At 31.3% G+C, this 17,691-nt stretch overlaps 3 protein-coding genes across 3 annotated transcripts; 2 read left to right on the forward strand and 1 right to left on the reverse strand.

The window, feature by feature from the left end:
- Positions 1-385: 385 nt before the first annotated feature.
- Positions 386-3,261, reverse strand: LOC102579366 (sm-like protein LSM5). Its single transcript, XM_006360272.2, has 4 exons — positions 3,124-3,261; positions 2,867-2,990; positions 806-878; positions 386-695 (listed from the first exon to the last, which is right to left on the reverse strand). The coding sequence occupies exons 1-4, from the start codon at positions 3,158-3,160 to the stop codon at positions 663-665; spliced, it is 267 nt and encodes an 88-aa protein (XP_006360334.1). The 5' UTR covers positions 3,161-3,261; the 3' UTR covers positions 386-662.
- Positions 3,262-9,967: 6,706 nt separating this feature from the next.
- On the forward strand, positions 9,968-12,000 carry CHS1A (chalcone synthase 1a). Its single transcript, NM_001288423.1, is given in 2 exon segments — positions 9,968-10,210; positions 10,850-12,000. Coding segments are annotated over 2 exon segments (1,170 nt in total). The 5' UTR covers positions 9,968-10,032; the 3' UTR covers positions 11,842-12,000.
- Positions 12,001-14,466: 2,466 nt separating this feature from the next.
- On the forward strand, positions 14,467-17,021 carry LOC102580017 (chalcone synthase 1B-like). The gene is made up of 2 exons (XM_015314781.1): positions 14,467-14,659; positions 16,030-17,021. The coding sequence occupies exons 1-2, from the start codon at positions 14,482-14,484 to the stop codon at positions 16,989-16,991; spliced, it is 1,140 nt and encodes a 379-aa protein (XP_015170267.1). The 5' UTR covers positions 14,467-14,481; the 3' UTR covers positions 16,992-17,021.
- Positions 17,022-17,691: the final 670 nt, after the last annotated feature.

Consider the following 17,691-nt stretch of genomic DNA (forward strand, 5'->3'; position numbering starts at 1 on the left):
AATCTTAAACATATTCAGTAGAAAGTTAAAACTAAAGAGTTACTTTTTTTATAAAAATAAAAAGTAAGATATTTTTTAAATGGATTAAAAAAGAAAGTAAAACAAAATAAATTAATTAAAACAAAGTATTTTCTTTTAAGATTTTCGTAATAGAGAAAGTTGCAATATGCATAGATTCTGATCATTTAAATTGTCTGTCATGTTTGGGAAAAAAAACTGATTAATTTGAATTACAATATGCAAAGGCAAGAGTCTTACTCGTCCCTGCTTGGTTTATTATTATTAAGAATAATCAAACAAGACGAAATCACCTAATGTTTTTCCATCTTTGTTGTAACTTGAACCTTGCACACACTTCATTAACCATTAGATTACACCCTCGAGGCACAAAGACAACTAAAATGTATCGTCACAGTAACCAATGATCCATTTGAGTTTTACCATTCTATCGAAACTTCATACACAGTTTAAAGCTAACAGCTTGGCAACACCATAGCCAAAGTACCATTGCAAGTATCATCACCATAAACGTTTTCAATATAATGCAACTACAATTGATAGTAGAGCTTAGCTGAACACATCAGAATTACTAAAAATACATATATCTCGCGGAAATCTTCATCAACTAGTCTCACTAAACAGCACAAGTTGCGTAGCAGTTATCATTCATCAGGTGGCGACCCTCCTGGAACCAGCTGCATTAAGGGGAGAAAAGATTATACTCACGATAGCAATATTGTTATTCGAAGGGAGAGGGGGAAAAATGAAGAAATATTTTATTCGGAAGGGGCTAGATTATACTCACGATAGCAATGTTGTTTCCATTGAGCAATATCTGATCAAGTTTTGTTATCCTCCGCCCTTCAGAAGTGATCTCACTGTAACATAATTGAAAACTTGTTGAGCAGAGGATTGATAAAAAGCACCGGGAAAAAATAAACCTGTCTACATCCCGGGATGGGGAATAACATGAACTTTACAAAAGGCAGACATACTGTGTTACATTAAAAGATATAATAACTTTTATGCGGATAAACTAGACTTAAAGAGAGACCGCATCTTATACTGAATCATCAATAAAGCAGATGAATGCATCCTAAAACCTCCGTTTTCAATATCTAATTATAGTTTTTTTTTTTTTAAATAATTTCGATATCAAATAATATTTTAGTGCTCCTTAAAAGAAAGAATCGGCCAGCATCAAAAGTTGAAAGACAAACAACGAAGCTGCTATGAACATAAAGGTACCGTACCCAAGGAGTATGTTTTAGGCTTTTAGCCTTTAGGTGTCAACTTATGAATTTATTACTGTATACAATGATCTCTTTTAGATGAATATGCAAATAACATGTTATTTGGTCGTTAAATTTCCTTCGATAGCTACCCATCCACAGTTCCAAACCATGGGAAACTAGACAAAACAGGCAGAACAAACGTGAGAATTCACTCTCCCTCCTCCTCCTCCTCCTTAATTATGTTTCTTTTATCCACAAGTTCAAAAAAAAATTATGTTTCTTTTATCCATGTGATTCCACAGCATAGCGGCTTTCCACTCCAAGGGGATAAGATGACATATAAGAGGGCCACAATTTAAATGCATTCTCAGACTTCTGAGTAAATATTTTAATTGCACTTGGGAAACATAAATCAGGTTCCCTAAACAATACTATATATTATCCATTTTCAAGGTTCAATAAGTTACTTCTTCTTTCACCATGAGAGATAACAACATCATCATCTAAAATAGACAGACTGAGAACTTTCGACTCATATCATCTTAGTTTGTACTAAAATAAAACTAAATCCTCACTCAAATAGAGATACCAAAGCTAATTTCAGTCCCCAGTGCAACAGATCAGGCCTCTGCCTCAATAACATACCCAGTGAAATCCCACAAAGTGGGGTCTAAGGAGGGTAGAGTATACGCAGACCTTACCCCTAACTCGTGGAGGTAGAGAGGCTGTCTCCGAAAGAACCTCAACTCAAGTAAAGCCAAACAAAGGAGTAATACAAAATGTGATACAGAAATGGCAGTGAAATAAATATTGAAAAATAGTTGCACAGTGGAGTGACAAATAGTCCATTCAACTATAGCTCATACAGAGTTATGAGGGCGGGGGCAGGACGGATACCTTTTCAAATGGCACAAACTATGTAAACTATATAGCTCATAGCAGAGTTATGAGGGCGGAGGCAGAACGGATAGCTTTTCAAATGGCACAAACTATGTAACATCAATATTTATGCATTAACATTTATGCAGAGCTAACATACAAAATTATTGTAAAGAGTAACTCTCAAAAAGTTGAGCATACATTACTTTACAACATTAACATGATGGTTCCCAATTCCCAGCTCCATCATAATAAAATCCAATGGCTGCTACGATATACCAGGATAAGAGCATGGAAAAGAACGTGCATTACTTACTTAACAGAAAGGCATGAATTTGTGATCAACATTCAAGACTTCCCAATTCCACATTACAAACTGGTGTATTCGAACTTCACCAAAAGTTCACAACTTGATTCTTGAATCATTTTCAACTACACACGACGCTAAACCCCAATTCTCATATAAGTACACAGATTGCAATTCTAAACTCCGCAAATTTAACCGGGCACCTATCACTACACAAAACTGGTCTACTTAATCAATCTCTGCTCCAAATCCAATGCACACAATTGAAAACCTACTAAATTCCTTTAGCACTCCAAAACCCTAAAGTCACAATCTTTGACAAAACAATGGCAAAATTCTAGCATTCCAAAACCCTAAAGTTCCATTTTTTAACAAAAACAACAGCAAAATCATCAACAAAAAGAACTGCCCCACACCATAAAAAGTAAAGAGACAAAAAACTTACTATTCAGTAACATCTTCAAGAACCATGTTAACATAAACATCAAATCCTCTAAGTGTACCAACAAGCTCCTTATCACCCTTCATTATCACCCATATCTTTGAACCAATGCAACGATCAATCAACTCTGCAAAATTAAACACATAAACTCAAAAATCCATCTCATAAAACTAACAAAAAAAACATAAAAATTACACCAAATCCCTAAAAAAAACAAGAACAAAATAAAAAAAATAGAAGGCAAAAGTTAAAGAAAGTACCAGAAGGAAGAAGCTGAGAAGGGTTGTTCGAAGACATGGCTGAGATTGAGATTTCACAAAGTTTTTCTCTTTTGCTCACAAAATTCTATTGGTGGTGAACTGAAAAGGCTTAAAACTGTTCAACTTAAGGGGCTTTTGTGTTTAGGGTGATTTGTTGGAGGGTTGAAATTGATATTTTATAAACTTTGAGCCTTTTGGGCCTGGATTTTGCCAATGGCCCAATATCAGACTGTTAATAATGGGCTTGGATTCTCTCTTTCCTTTTCTTGGGTATATGGGCTTGGCCCATTTAAATTTGAGGATTTGGGAAAATGGGTACTAGGAAATGATGCGTGATGTCTTTGAAAGTGTTCGGTTTTGAATTTTTGATCTTGCTTAATAAAACTTAAAAAAATGATCTTAAGTTGAAAAAAATCGCTAGGAAGAACTTACGTTGTCTACCATAAGACAAAGTTTGTGGTCAATTGAGCAAGTTTCATACCACTATCATTTAGAATGTAATTGAGAAATAATGGAGTTCTGATTAAGAGTTTCAAACTACGTGAAAAAATTATGAAGTTCATTTTTTTTATCAGTTTAAACTTTATGAATGATTAATGGGATTTAATTTTTCACAATTACAGTGTGAAATTATGTTGGTATTTTGAGTTATTCGGAAAAGATTCACGGAGTATAAATTTTCACAATCATAATGAAAAATTATTGGAAATTCAAATTCAATAAACGACTTGGGGAGTTTAAACTCCTAAAATAAATCATGGAACTAAAACTCACAACCTATACGTGAAAAACTACTTAAGTTTTAAATTTGAGAAACGATTTATAGAGTGGAGTGGATGCTACATATTAGGGTAGATGGTTAGTAGGGTTAGAAGGTATCTCGCTTAGGCTTGTTAGTGCCTGTTGTTAGGGGTGGAGCTAGCTTAGGCCTAGGTGGGTCATATGAACCCCCTTCGATCGAAAATTTCACTATTTATACATGATTAAAATTATTTTTTGTGTATATATAATAAATGTTGAACCCTCTTCGACTAGTTCGTATGTTTACTTATTCATATTTTAAACCCCTAAGTGAAAATTCTAGTTCCGCCCTGTAGTAGTAGTCGTACACTAGTTTCTTTCTTATAGACTTTTTACTGTTGTTTTATTAATTGATGTATTTTCTTCATGATTTTCTTTTTTTGTTACTTGGGTTTAATATACTTGAGCCAAGGATATTTCTTTAATAACATCTCGAACTCTATAAAATAGTGATAAAGTCTACGTATATTTTATCCTTTCCAAACTCCACCGAATGAGATTTCACTGTTGTGGTTGTGCTTAGTGAAAAAGTTAGGTAGGCTATGAGGTGTGATTTTGGCCACGAGAGGGACCTTTTAAGACGATGTGTTCTCTTGTGATCAAAGTTTTGTTTAATTCCTCTTAATGTTGCAACTCAAATTAATGAAATGGTCCATTTCTTGTTTCCCTGTTTTTATTTACTTTTATTTAATATTCAAAATTTGGTAGCCCACTAATTATAGTTTGTCAAGCTTTTAAGAAATTAAAAGTATTTCTTTTATTTTTAAAAAAATATATTTTTTCTAGAAAATTGATGTGTTTGATCAAGCTTTTAATAATAAAAATTGTTTTAGAAAAACTGAAAAAATACTTTTTAAAAAACTTGTCCAAACGCAATTTGCTGCAATAATACTAGCAAAACATTTTTTTTTTCAAATTGATCAGCCAAACAAAAATAATTATTCTTCGAAACTCGAAACTACTTTTTTAACAAAAGAGCCTTTCACGTGGGTCTATCTTTGGTTCACTCTCTCAAAATGGGCCCGTTAGAAGTAGAAACATACTCCATTGATATCTTAAGACTGCTAGATCATCCTCAACCACCTTACGAATCTATTATATTTGATTGCAGGTCACTGTTGAGGAAGTTGTTGAATCCAGTGGTCTGCCATAGCTTTAGGGAAGGGAACTACGTAGCAGATATTTTGGCAAAGCAAGGTTCCAAGCTAACAAGTTATAATATGGCTACTATCCTTCAATCCCCTCCGGACATTGTCCAATGCCAGCTTACAAAAGACAAGAACGGAGTAACTTCCTCTAGACTAGTTAACTCTACTACGTGTAATAAGTTAGCTCGTTTCAAAAATCTTGTTGTAACTAATAACCCATAGAGGGTTAATGAAACTACTGTACCCCCCTAATTATATAAATATATAATATAATCTTATTATCCAAAAAAAAAAGTAAAGTATTGTATTTGTTGTGTATCATTCGATCACAAACTTTTTACTATGATTCGAATTAAATAGCAAATCTAAATTTAATTCGATTTCAATGTAAGTATCTAACAATATAAAAAAACACAAATCTACCTTCATATTTTAGCTAATTTTACTTTTCAAGCATAAAAATAAGATCTAGAACTTTCTATATACTTGATTTTTTTAAGAGAATAATTAATTGCTTGCCTTTAAGACCTAAATTAATGGGAAAATTCTTTTTTTTTAATGGAAAAATACAGAAGGAGATTATAAGGTGGAGAGCCGAAATCTTATCAATAAGGTAGAAGTTTAGATAATCAACCAACTGAGCTATAGTCCATATTAAGTGAATTGTTGAGATTTTTTTATAGTTCTGAATTTTTTCAAAGTTCAAGAGAATTGTTGTGACTTTTTTTCTCTTCATATTTATCTTTCTTTTAATTAATGAAGTTCGTAATAACTTTATGTTGTCTAAGAGAATAGTCTAGGAATAATTAAAAGGGTAATAATGAAAGTAACCTCTAAATTTTATCCTTAAATATATTGTTTCTCATAAGGTGTGTCATATTCAGCAATTCATTTAATATGAACTAGACCGGATATTAATATATCCGGCCACTAGGAATATACTTTTTTTTGAATTATTATTTTTTTGGTTAAATATCATCAACCCCATCCTTCCAAACTTTTGGGGATAATTTGTAGAAAAAGTGCAATTTTTGAAAGGCAAGAAAAAGACTTCTATACTTTACCTTAAATATTTGTGCAAAAAGGGAAATGTCTATATTCATAGTGACTTGGCAAAATTAAGCCCATTCATAACACAACTAAAATTAGCGTTTAACAAATTCATATATTTTTATAGATGACAAGAAACCTAGAAATATATTGAGAATTTATACAATTATGATTTTAAAAAATCTTGTAGACATTGAAGTTTTATTGATAAATTCATATTAAATTTGGATTAAATCCTAAATTCATGATACATTGACCAAGTCAAATTACTGGTTAATAAAGTTGGATTAATATTTAAGTTAAAATTATATGACTTAAATCAAGTCCAAATTACATTTGGGTCAGTCTATTAAGTTGACAAGATGAGCCCAACTCATGTTCTTCAAGCCCAAGGGTCAAAATTACTCGGGCCAAAACACCCCTGAAACCCTAGCTCAAGCCTATATAAAAAGGTCTTTATAAGACCAGAAGGAACACACAGAGAAATACATAGAGAATTTTTGTTCTTCAGTTGTGATCTGCAAGTCTTCTGCATACAAAGAAGTCTTCGCTCCAAGTGTTGAGTCGCAAGTATTCCATCAAATCAAAAACATCCGTGAAGAGAAGAATCGGGGAATTACATATCTTTTCTTGAAGATTTTATAAAGATTGTAACCTTCGCATAAATTCAATTGCAAATATTGTTGTTTGTTTGCTGTTTTCCTTTCCTGTTTGCTGTATTTCAGGGACGAAACATTAGACGCATACAACTCTATTTGAAATTTAGGTCTTATTCAAACTTTAAAAGTTAGTGCAGAATGTGAAAATTGTCTAAGATTATATAAAGAGATTAAAGAAGTCATTACACACCTAGAACTGAACAATTAGAACATGAACACGAGATAAAATGAGGATCAACACCGGATAAGCCACAAATTAAAATAAGTCTAGCTTTGATACGATAATGAAGAAATGAACATTAGGACTTAACTCGATTTTAAAAGTTGACTCAAAAGATGAGGATTAACCAAGATCACATGAAAAAAATTAAATTAAGAACCCATACATGAAATATTTATTAATTTGGCAGCAAATTGCCAATTTCTATTGAATATGCTTTTAGACATCGGAATTTTACTTGTAAAGTCTCATAAAATTTCAATGCCTAAAATGCTTATTAAACAAATATTTTTCGATTTTAAATAATATTACTAGTGAAATGAGAATTTTGTTGCAAGGGTAAAAGTAGTCACTATACTGTGAACAAAAAAGACTTTTTTTTGTAACAATAAATACTACAAGAAATGTTCAAAAAACTACATCATAATTTAAAATTTTTTGGTCGCACATACATACGTGTACTTAACAAAGTAACCTAAAATACTAATAATAGATAAAAACAATTAATGAATTTAGGCAAATATTGTGTGCGTTATTTATTTCTGAACAAAAGGAAAACTTGTAAAATTTAAAGAGCAAATATAGGTAGGGTTGGGCATTCAACGTTCGGTATTCTATTTGGAATTTTTTAATTTTCAATTCGTTAATTTGATAATTGGAAGTAAAAAGTAGATATCAATTATCAAATTGTTAAATTTCATTTTGGTAATTCAGTAATTGGTAAATCAAACTTTGGTTCGATATGGTATTCGATAATAACGTATACTATTGTTCCAATTATTAGAATAGAAGATCAACAAATAAGAAGACATCAAGAAAAATAAATTGATACAACTAAAAAACATATGTATATGGATTGTTTATGTTTAATCTTTAACTTTTTTCTTTAGACTTGTACTAATGAGCAATAGACCTGTTAATATATAACCTTCATTAAATAAGTAATTCGGTATTTGGAAAATACCGAATATCAAATGATGTCTCGCATCAAACCAAACCTAGATATCACTCAAATATCAAAACTACCAAATATCACATTAACAAAAATTCGATTCAATTCGATAATTCAATTTTCAATATTTTATACCGAGCCCTGGTACAACGTTATAGCCCTGTTGTCCACACGTTAAAGTCAATCTTCCAACACCACACAACTTACCTACTTAACAATCAAAACAATACAGTACATTCTTTCTCCTGAATAGAACCAAACCAAAGAATGTTTAAATTTTTTATCACATTAGATGTTTTCCTATATATGTTGTGTACATTCTACCTACCTTTCATTTTACCAAACATGCATTCGAAACTTATTGACTCGATTAGTTTGAATTTAAACGATAGCAAAATCCATGATGGAATATTTTAGTGTATTGATCGTTAATTAAAAAATAACTACTTTTATGAGTTGAATATAAGATTTTTGACGGAATATAGATTATTTTTTTTATCGTTTGATCTCTATGTCCGTATATTAGGTAAAACTCTAATTTAGATAATATCTGACTAAGCATATTAAATATTTAATTTCTTAAAATGTGCAAATTATAATGAACAACTTTCACATTTAGCAAAAATAAAAATCATATTTGTATGTTGTAGCTATAGTTTGCATAATTGCGCTCTATAGCAATTTTTATGTTTGCTATGGAGCTTTTGATTTGTATAATTTGCTAGATACATCCAATTTTATACAATTGTTCAGTTTTGTATAAATTCATTTATACATTGTAATTTGTATAATAAGATTTGTATTTGTATAATTATAAGTGTATAGAACGAAAATATATGTATTTGTATTTGTATATACATTTTTCTCTCGCTTTATACAAACACAAACGCATTTTATACATTTTATACATTTGTATACCGAATGACTAATTGTATACCGAACCAAATAGCAAAAAAATGGGATGTTTGTTGCGAATTACAAATAAAATAAATAATGGCTATAACATTTAATTTGAATTAATAGTTTGCTATTTCATACAATTTTCCCAATTATAATCCCTTAGTGAAATGTGAAAAGACATAATATGTTTTTGACTGCATTTATTGTTTATGTCCTAAAAAAATGACGAGTTAGAATTATTTTTTTTAACAAAAAAACGATCTACTTAAATTTTAGTGTATGTACATATTGACTACTTAATTTGGTAATGACAAACTTACATGTTCAAAATTTCTTTAAAATGTGCTGTAAAATGTTAAATTCCACAAAATTAAATTCACAACACATACGTCAAAATGTCATAATTAACTTACATGTTCAAAATTTCTTTAAATTGTTAAATTCCACAAAATTAAATTCATAACACATAGGTTATAAAAATGTCATAATTAAATAAGAAATATATTTGATTTTTCAAAGAATATTAGGGTTTGAAGTTGAGGTATAGGCGACATTAGCAGTTCTCCGGAGCCTCTTTATCAGAAAATTATACTGTATATATAATAATGACATTGATATCTAGCTAGAGATTGAGTGAGTTAAATGTATGCTGATCCTACTCCTATCTTATGAAACTATTTTCGAACTCCGACTCATAAAGATAGAGAGACTGATTTTGTATCTGATTTTAACCTAAAGTAAAACTATTGATATAGTGTTACGTGTCAAACTCTTGTCCAAAAGCCAAACCTATCAAAGGTGATGTAATAAAGTAACAGAAATCTTATGTAAGATTTGATCAACACCGTTCATTTTTATTTCAATATAATTAACAAAATTTTATGATCGTTGATCTTGATAAAGTAGGTAGCAGTCCAATATTTATTATTATTATATTATTATTGTCTAAAAGAAAGGAAAACAAAAAAAACACAAAGTCACGTGCCATTAGGTGTTGAAGCACGTGATCTCTATCTACCATTCTTTCTTTTGGACTTCACATATAAATATATCACACTAGTATATAGTTTATACAACCCCCATGCAAACAAAAAAAACATAAGACATTTATCACTCTTCGTTCACGTAGTACTAAACACCTAAAAAAACCTAGCATATCCACCATTTTTTGCAGCGAAAATGGTCACCGTGGAGGAGTATCGTAAGGCACAACGTGCTGAGGGTCCAGCTACGATCCTAGCCATTGGAACATCTACACCTTCCAACTGTGTTGATCAGAGTACTTATCCTGATTATTATTTTCGTATCACTAACAGTGAACACAAGACTGAGCTCAAGGAGAAATTTAAGCGCATGTGTAAGATAATATAAACCCCCTATAGTACCTTATTGTTTTTACTTGTTTTGTTAAATTTTATGTTAATCTTGTGGGGTCGAATAGCTTTTCATTGACTATGATTTTTTTGGAATGTTTTAATTATATTAACCTGCTGAAATTAATACTTTTTACGTAGTTTCCTAACACATAAAGTTTATTTTGAAGAACTTATTATGCCTGAATTCACCTAAAAATATGAATTTCATATGAATAGTAATGTATGTTGGAGTTGTAGATTAATGGTTGAAACTCTATTAATTTAATTGAATTTTGATAATTAGAGGTGACTTTACATAATATTCATCTAATAATTAATTCTCTCTTTTTCATCTTATAATAATGATGTAGTATTAATCAGTTGGTTAATTCCTTAAATAGCATCACATGTGATATGCTTTTGGTGATATTGACTATATCCCATGTTGCTTTTTCCTTAATAAGTTGAATACAACACATGTTAATTTTGCTTAACAATTATAAAAAAAATTAAAAATAATTGTCCAAATATTTAGGAATTCATATCTTTTTTATGTTTAATTTCTTGACATTAGTTTTTTTTTTTTTTTTTTTTTTTTTTTTTTTTTTTTTTTTTTTTTTTTTTTTTTTGTATATTTCCAGGTGATAAATCAATGATTAAGAAGAGATATATGCACTTAACAGAGGAAATCTTGAAAGAGAACCCTAACATGTGTGCATACATGGCGCCTTCCCTTGATGCAAGGCAAGACATAGTTGTTGTTGAAGTGCCTAAACTTGGCAAAGAGGCAGCCCAAAAGGCCATAAAAGAATGGGGCCAGCCCAAATCCAAGATAACTCATTTGGTCTTTTGTACAACTAGTGGTGTGGACATGCCCGGGTGCGACTACCAACTCGCTAAGCTCCTCGGGCTTCGCCCATCAGTCAAGCGACTCATGATGTACCAACAAGGTTGCTTTGCCGGGGGAACAGTTCTCCGGCTAGCCAAGGACTTGGCTGAGAACAACAAGGGCGCTAGAGTCCTTGTTGTTTGCTCTGAGATCACTGCAGTCACATTCCGTGGACCCAGTGAATCTCACTTAGATAGCCTGGTAGGCCAAGCCCTTTTTGGTGATGGGGCGGCCGCTATCATTATGGGTTCGGACCCAATTATAGGGGTTGAAAGGCCTTTATTCGAACTCGTCTCAGCAGCTCAAACTCTTGTCCCCGATAGCGAAGGTGCTATCGATGGACATCTCCGTGAGGTTGGGCTTACGTTCCACTTACTCAAGGATGTTCCTGGGCTTATCTCGAAAAACATCGAGAAGAGCCTTCTAGAAGCATTCCAACCTCTAGGTATATCTGACTGGAACTCTCTATTTTGGATCGCTCACCCGGGTGGGCCTGCGATTTTGGACCAAGTTGAATTAAAGTTGGGCCTAAAGCAAGAGAAACTTAGGGCTACAAGAGAAGTATTGAGTAACTATGGCAATATGTCAAGTGCTTGTGTGTTGTTTATTTTGGATGAAATGAGAAAGGCCTCTACAAAAGAAGGCCTAGGAACTACAGGTGAAGGGCTTGAATGGGGTGTCCTTTTTGGATTTGGGCCTGGGCTTACAGTTGAGACTGTTGTTCTTCACAGTGTTGCTACTTAGTGGGTTGGGCTTATATTGTGGGCCTCTAAAATTTGTTTGCTATTAATGTATTTGCTATGTTTTGTTATTTAATATTTATGTTATCTTTGCGAATAAAGATATTTGTAATGAGAACTATGTAATCAAATACCTAATAAATTTCTGTCTAATTTTAATTTTCATTTAATTTGCATAATTATCACTTTAATTTCACCTTCTCACAATCGTAAAACTGGTTAAAATGATTCCACTATTCCTGAAAAATATTCTCATTCAAATGAATTTTAATTCTTTAAAAGTTTGAACAAGCGAATTATGATAATATATAAACCGAAGAAATAAGCTTCCCTATACATCACTTTTATTTTCCAATATATTTTGTGTGAAAAACCAAGGAAAGACAAGCTTGTAGTTATATAATTTCTATTTTTATTTTATAGGTATAAGTTGCGTTCGGTATGAATAAAAATGTTTTCTTAAAAAAATTGTGTTTTTTTAAATATATTTTCTTATGCTTGATATTTAAATAAAAAGTAATATTCTAAAAATATTTGTATATTATCTAAGGTTGTGGTAAGAGAAAGGTGGGCATGGGATGAAGAAAACATTATCTGAAATATCACCTGTGAAACTTATGGTCGAAGTCATTTTTCTCATTTCTAAAATACGTGTTTTCTTAGAAAAATATATTTAATTTTTTAAATTAATCTAACATGAAAAAATTTAAAAATATTTTCCACAATACAAAATACACACATTTATTTGGGAAAGAAATTAGATGATTACCATAATCTTTAATATCAAATGATTTTGTAATTAAATTACTTTTATTCTCGAACTATTGAAAGTCTTAAAAACACTCATTTATACTTGACTAACTGAACTTAAATACACTCTGATCTAATGACATGAGTGAAAATATACCCCTAAAATACTTTAGGATTATTTTCAATACTTCTCTCGGCTTTTATTAAGAGTCCCGTGCTCTACAAGAGTTTGAAAATTGCTATGTCATGTGACAAATCGAGGGTATATCAAAGTTTAGTTAGTTAAGTAGAAAGATATTTTTAAGAATGTCAATAGTTCGAAACGAACCTAATGATTTGCGTCAAGTTTAAAGGTATTACTTATCTCTTTATTAAATTTCATTCCGTTCATGTACCAAATATTTCTTTTGGTCCATCTCTATTTGGTAAATTTTAATTTATGTGATATCTGACTAAGCATTAATTAATTTTCAATTCCTTAAAATGTGCAGTTGCGATCCCTTTACTTGGGAATATATTCTCAGATTTTGTAATTAATCATGTACTATAAAAATGTGTATATATTGTTATTTCATATATGTGGGTAATTAATGTAGTTCTAAAAAAATAATTTTAATTTAACATATTCCTTACATATATGGATTTAAAACATACATTTTGATTAAGTTAAGATTAAATATGTTGAATCTATGAGGACCAAAATTAAAACCTGTTAATAATTAAAGAATCAAAAGTACTATTATCCTTTAAAAATAAATAGCTATCCGATTTTGAAACTCTTCAATCAATACTTTCAATACGTTAAAAATTTAAACTCGGAAAAAACTTAAATTTTGTTATATTGATCATACATCAATTCTTTATAATCAATACATTTACAAATGTAAACTCGAGAACTATCTGATTTTGTCATATTAATTATACATCAATTCATTACAATCAATACGTTTAAAATTTAAATTTAAAAACTTTGATTCTGTCATATTGATCATACATCAAATCATTACAACCAATACGTTCAAAATTTAAACTCAAAAACTCTAGTTCTGTCATATATCAATTCATTGCATTCCTGTATCTAACACAAAATGTATATGTATGACACTCGACTGCATTTATTGTTTTTGACACTTTGTGTGACGAGTTGGAATTGCAAAAAAAAAAAACACATCTAATTAAATGTTAGTGTAAATATAAATATTACTACTTAATTTGGCAAGGACAAACTCACGTGTTCAAAATTTCTTTTAAAAAATTAAAAGCTAAACAACAAAAATTTATAACAATTTCATTTGGCTATGAATTAATGATGACTTATAAACAAATTCACTTAGCTAGAAGCTTTTCAGATGAATTAGCTAGGGATTATCGATAAATTTCGTATCTAATTCTATATTTTCTTGTAGTGATTATAGGGAGGTATATTTGATTCTCCAAAGAGTATTAATAGGGTTTAAAATTGAGATATAGGCGGCATGAGCGATTCTTTGAAGCCCCTTCGTCAAAAAATTATATCGTATAGTGTAACTCCACAAGTAAGGTTTAGGGAAGATAGAGTGTACACGACCTTATCCCTATCTCATGAAGGTAGAGATCAAACTACTTAAAAAAAAAACTCGACTCATTTAAATCATATAGTATATATAGAATTAAAATTATTTTTTATGTATATATATAATATATATTTCGTATCTCATTTTAATTAAACTCTTGATATAGTTACGTCTCAAATTACTCTTGTCCAAAGCCCAAGGCTGTCAACACCATTCTTTCTTTTGGATTTCACATATAAATAAATGACAAGTTTATACTACTCCATGAAAAGAAAAAACGTTACACTACTACACACCCTAAAAAAAACCTAGCATATTATCCACTATTTTTTCTGGCGAAAATGGTCACCGTTGAGGAGTATCGTAAGGCGCAACGTGCCAAGGGTCCGGCTACGGTCATGGCCATTGGAACATCTACGCCTTTCAATTGTGTTGATCAGAGTACTTACCCTGATTATTATTTTCGTATTACTAATAGTGAGCACAAGACTGAGCTCAAGGAAAAATTTAAGCGCATGTGTAAGATAACTCCTTATCTTATTAAAAGAAAAACTCCTCACCTTATTGTTTTTATGTGTTTGTTACATTTTATGTTAAGTTGTTAATATTTGTTTGGTTCGAATAACTTTTCATTGAATATGATTTTCTTGAACTTTTTAATATTTTTAAAATTATTAACCTGCTGAAATATAATACTTTTTATATAGAAGTTAGGTACTCTATATTGACTATATCCTGTGTAATTTTTTCCTTAACTAGTTGAATACAATTAGAGGTATATCCAGGATTTTACGATGATGAGTGCACTATTACGAGAAGGTGGATCTAAGATATAAATTTGATCGATTTGACATTTAGGTTCTTGTCACTAAAAATAATTAAAATTATGGGAATTTCGCACAAATCTCATAGTGTTAAGAGCTAATTACATCTTATCTCTACTCTTTTCCAAATTACAAAAAATTCTTAAAATTGATAGAATCCGAATACATCCTAGAACGTATCGATACATCGCGTCTCGATTTCGAATATATCCCTCATCCTAGTACATCTCATGTCAGTTTCGGATACAACACTCGACATCACGATACATCGCGTACGTCCTAATACATCACGCAAAGTGATGTATCCGATCGACACATCGTGTGAAGTGATGTATCCAACCAATACATTGCATAAAGTAATGTATCCGAGATTAGGAGAGAGTAGGGATTTTTGTTAATTTTCAAATGGTAGGAAATTTTAGAGAATATGGTAAAACAAGTTGTGTATTTAGGTAATTTTTCCTAAACTTATTGGTCCGAAATTAATTCTTAACTATTCAAATAGTGTATATTATATGAGATCGAATGAACCATTAATTGTATGTTATATCATATCCAGTACCACTAGTTTTAATATACACATTTGGCTTAATTATATAAAAATATTAGATTGCTAAAAAGAATAGGAATTTTCAATGTGATAAACTTGATTTTTTTTTGAAAATTTTGAAAGATTAAACCCCTCTCTCTCTCTCTCTATATATATATATATATATATATATATATATATATATAAAGTGCTATCAATAATCACTTAAAGAGGTGTTACCCCAATTTTAGAATTCAAATAAAACAAGATAGACATAAAATTCTAATTTAGAATGGTGCACTCAATCACCAGTTCATTATATGATACTTCAAGTACTGTAGATTCATACGTCTATATTTAAAATATAATAGTACTATATACGATTTCGAAAGGAGAGCATGGTTCACGTGAACCCAGTGACCCCCTCATACTCCCCTGAGTACAACACATGTTAATCTTGCTTAATGATTACCATGGTTGGAAATTTCATATCTTTATTATTTTTAATTTCTTGACAATTTTTTTCATATTTGCAGGTGATAAATCAATGATTAAAAAAAGATACATGCACTTAACCGAGGAAATCTTGAAAAAGAACCCTAATATGTGTGCATATATGTCACCTTCCCTTGATGCTAGGCAAGACATAGCTATTGTTGAAGTGCCTAAACTTGGCAAAGAGGCAGCCCAAAAGGCCATCAAGGAATGGGGCCAGCCCAAATCCAAGATTACCCATTTGGTCTTTTGTACATCTAGTGGTGTGGACATGCCCGGGTGCGACTACCAGCTCGCTAAGCTACTCGGGCTTTGCCCATCGGTCAAGCGACTCATGATATACCAACAAGATTGCTATGCCGGGGGAACATTACTCCGGCTAGCCAAAGACATGGCTGAGAACAACAAAGGTGCTAGAGTCCTTGTTGTTAGCTCTGAGATCACTGTGGTCAAGTTTCGTGGACCTAGTGAATCTCACATAGATAACTTGTTAGGCCAAGCCCTTTTTGGTGATGGGGTGGCCGCAGTTATTATAGGTTCAGACCCAAATCTAGGGGTCGAAAGGCCTTTATTCAAACTCGTCTCAGCAGCTCAAACTCTAGTCCCTGATAGCGAAGGGGCTATCTATGGACACCTCCGTGAGGTTGGGCATATATTCCATTTACTCAAGGATGTTCCTGGGCTAATCTCGAAAAACATCGAGAAGAGCCTTCTGGATGCATTTCAACCTCTAGGTATATCTGATTGGAACTCTCTATTTTGGATTACTCACCCAGGTGGACCTGCGATGTTGGACCAAGTTGAATTAAAATTGGGCCTAAAGCCTGAGAAACTTAGGGTTTCAAGAGAAGTATTGAGTAACTATGGCAATATGTCAAGTGCTTGTGTGTTGTTTATTTTGGATGAAATGAGAAAGGCCTCTACAAAAGAAGGCCTAGGAACTACTGGTGAAGGGCTTGAATGGGGTGTCCTTTTTGGATTTGGGCCTGGGCTTACAATTTAGACTGTTGTTCTTCACAGTGTTGCTACTTAGTGGGCTGGGCTTATACTATGGGCCTCTACAATTTGTATGCTACAGATGTATTTGCTATATTTTGTTTGTTTTTTTTCTCTAAATTTTATCTTAGCAAATAAAGATATTTGAAGGGCCGAGGATCTTTCGAAAATAGCTATCTTTACGAGGTAGTAATAAGGTATGCATATATTCTACTCTCCACTCCACACTTAGTGAATATTACTGGATATGCTATCGTTGTTATAAATACATATATTTGTAAACTATGTTATCAACACCCGTAGAATACTTATTCTCCAAATTTAGCATTTTTCAAAAAAAAATTTGTTCATAAGAGTGTTAAAATTTCTAGAAAAAAAAGAAAAAGAAGAACAAATGGATTATAATATACCCAAAAAATCGCTTGCTAATCAATTTTATTTTCCAATATATTTTGTGCAAATAACAAGGAAAGACAAGCTTGTACTTGTTATTTAATCTATTTTTATTGTATAGTTATAGCCTTATAGGTTGTGTTCAGTACAAATGGAAAATATTATCTAAAAAATAAACAAGTTTTTTTTCTTTATTTTATATAAATATAAATATGAGAGGTTGGGGTGACTAATACAATTAAGACCATTTATTTATATTGTAAATGTAAACGTAAAAGAGTACAATTTAAATCCGTAATTTGTGGAAACACTAT

The sequence above is a fragment of the Solanum tuberosum genome, unplaced genomic scaffold, assembly GCF_000226075.1.
Source record: "Solanum tuberosum cultivar DM 1-3 516 R44 unplaced genomic scaffold, SolTub_3.0 scf00319, whole genome shotgun sequence".
In the NCBI taxonomy this organism is placed as follows: Eukaryota; Viridiplantae; Streptophyta; class Magnoliopsida; order Solanales; family Solanaceae; genus Solanum; species Solanum tuberosum.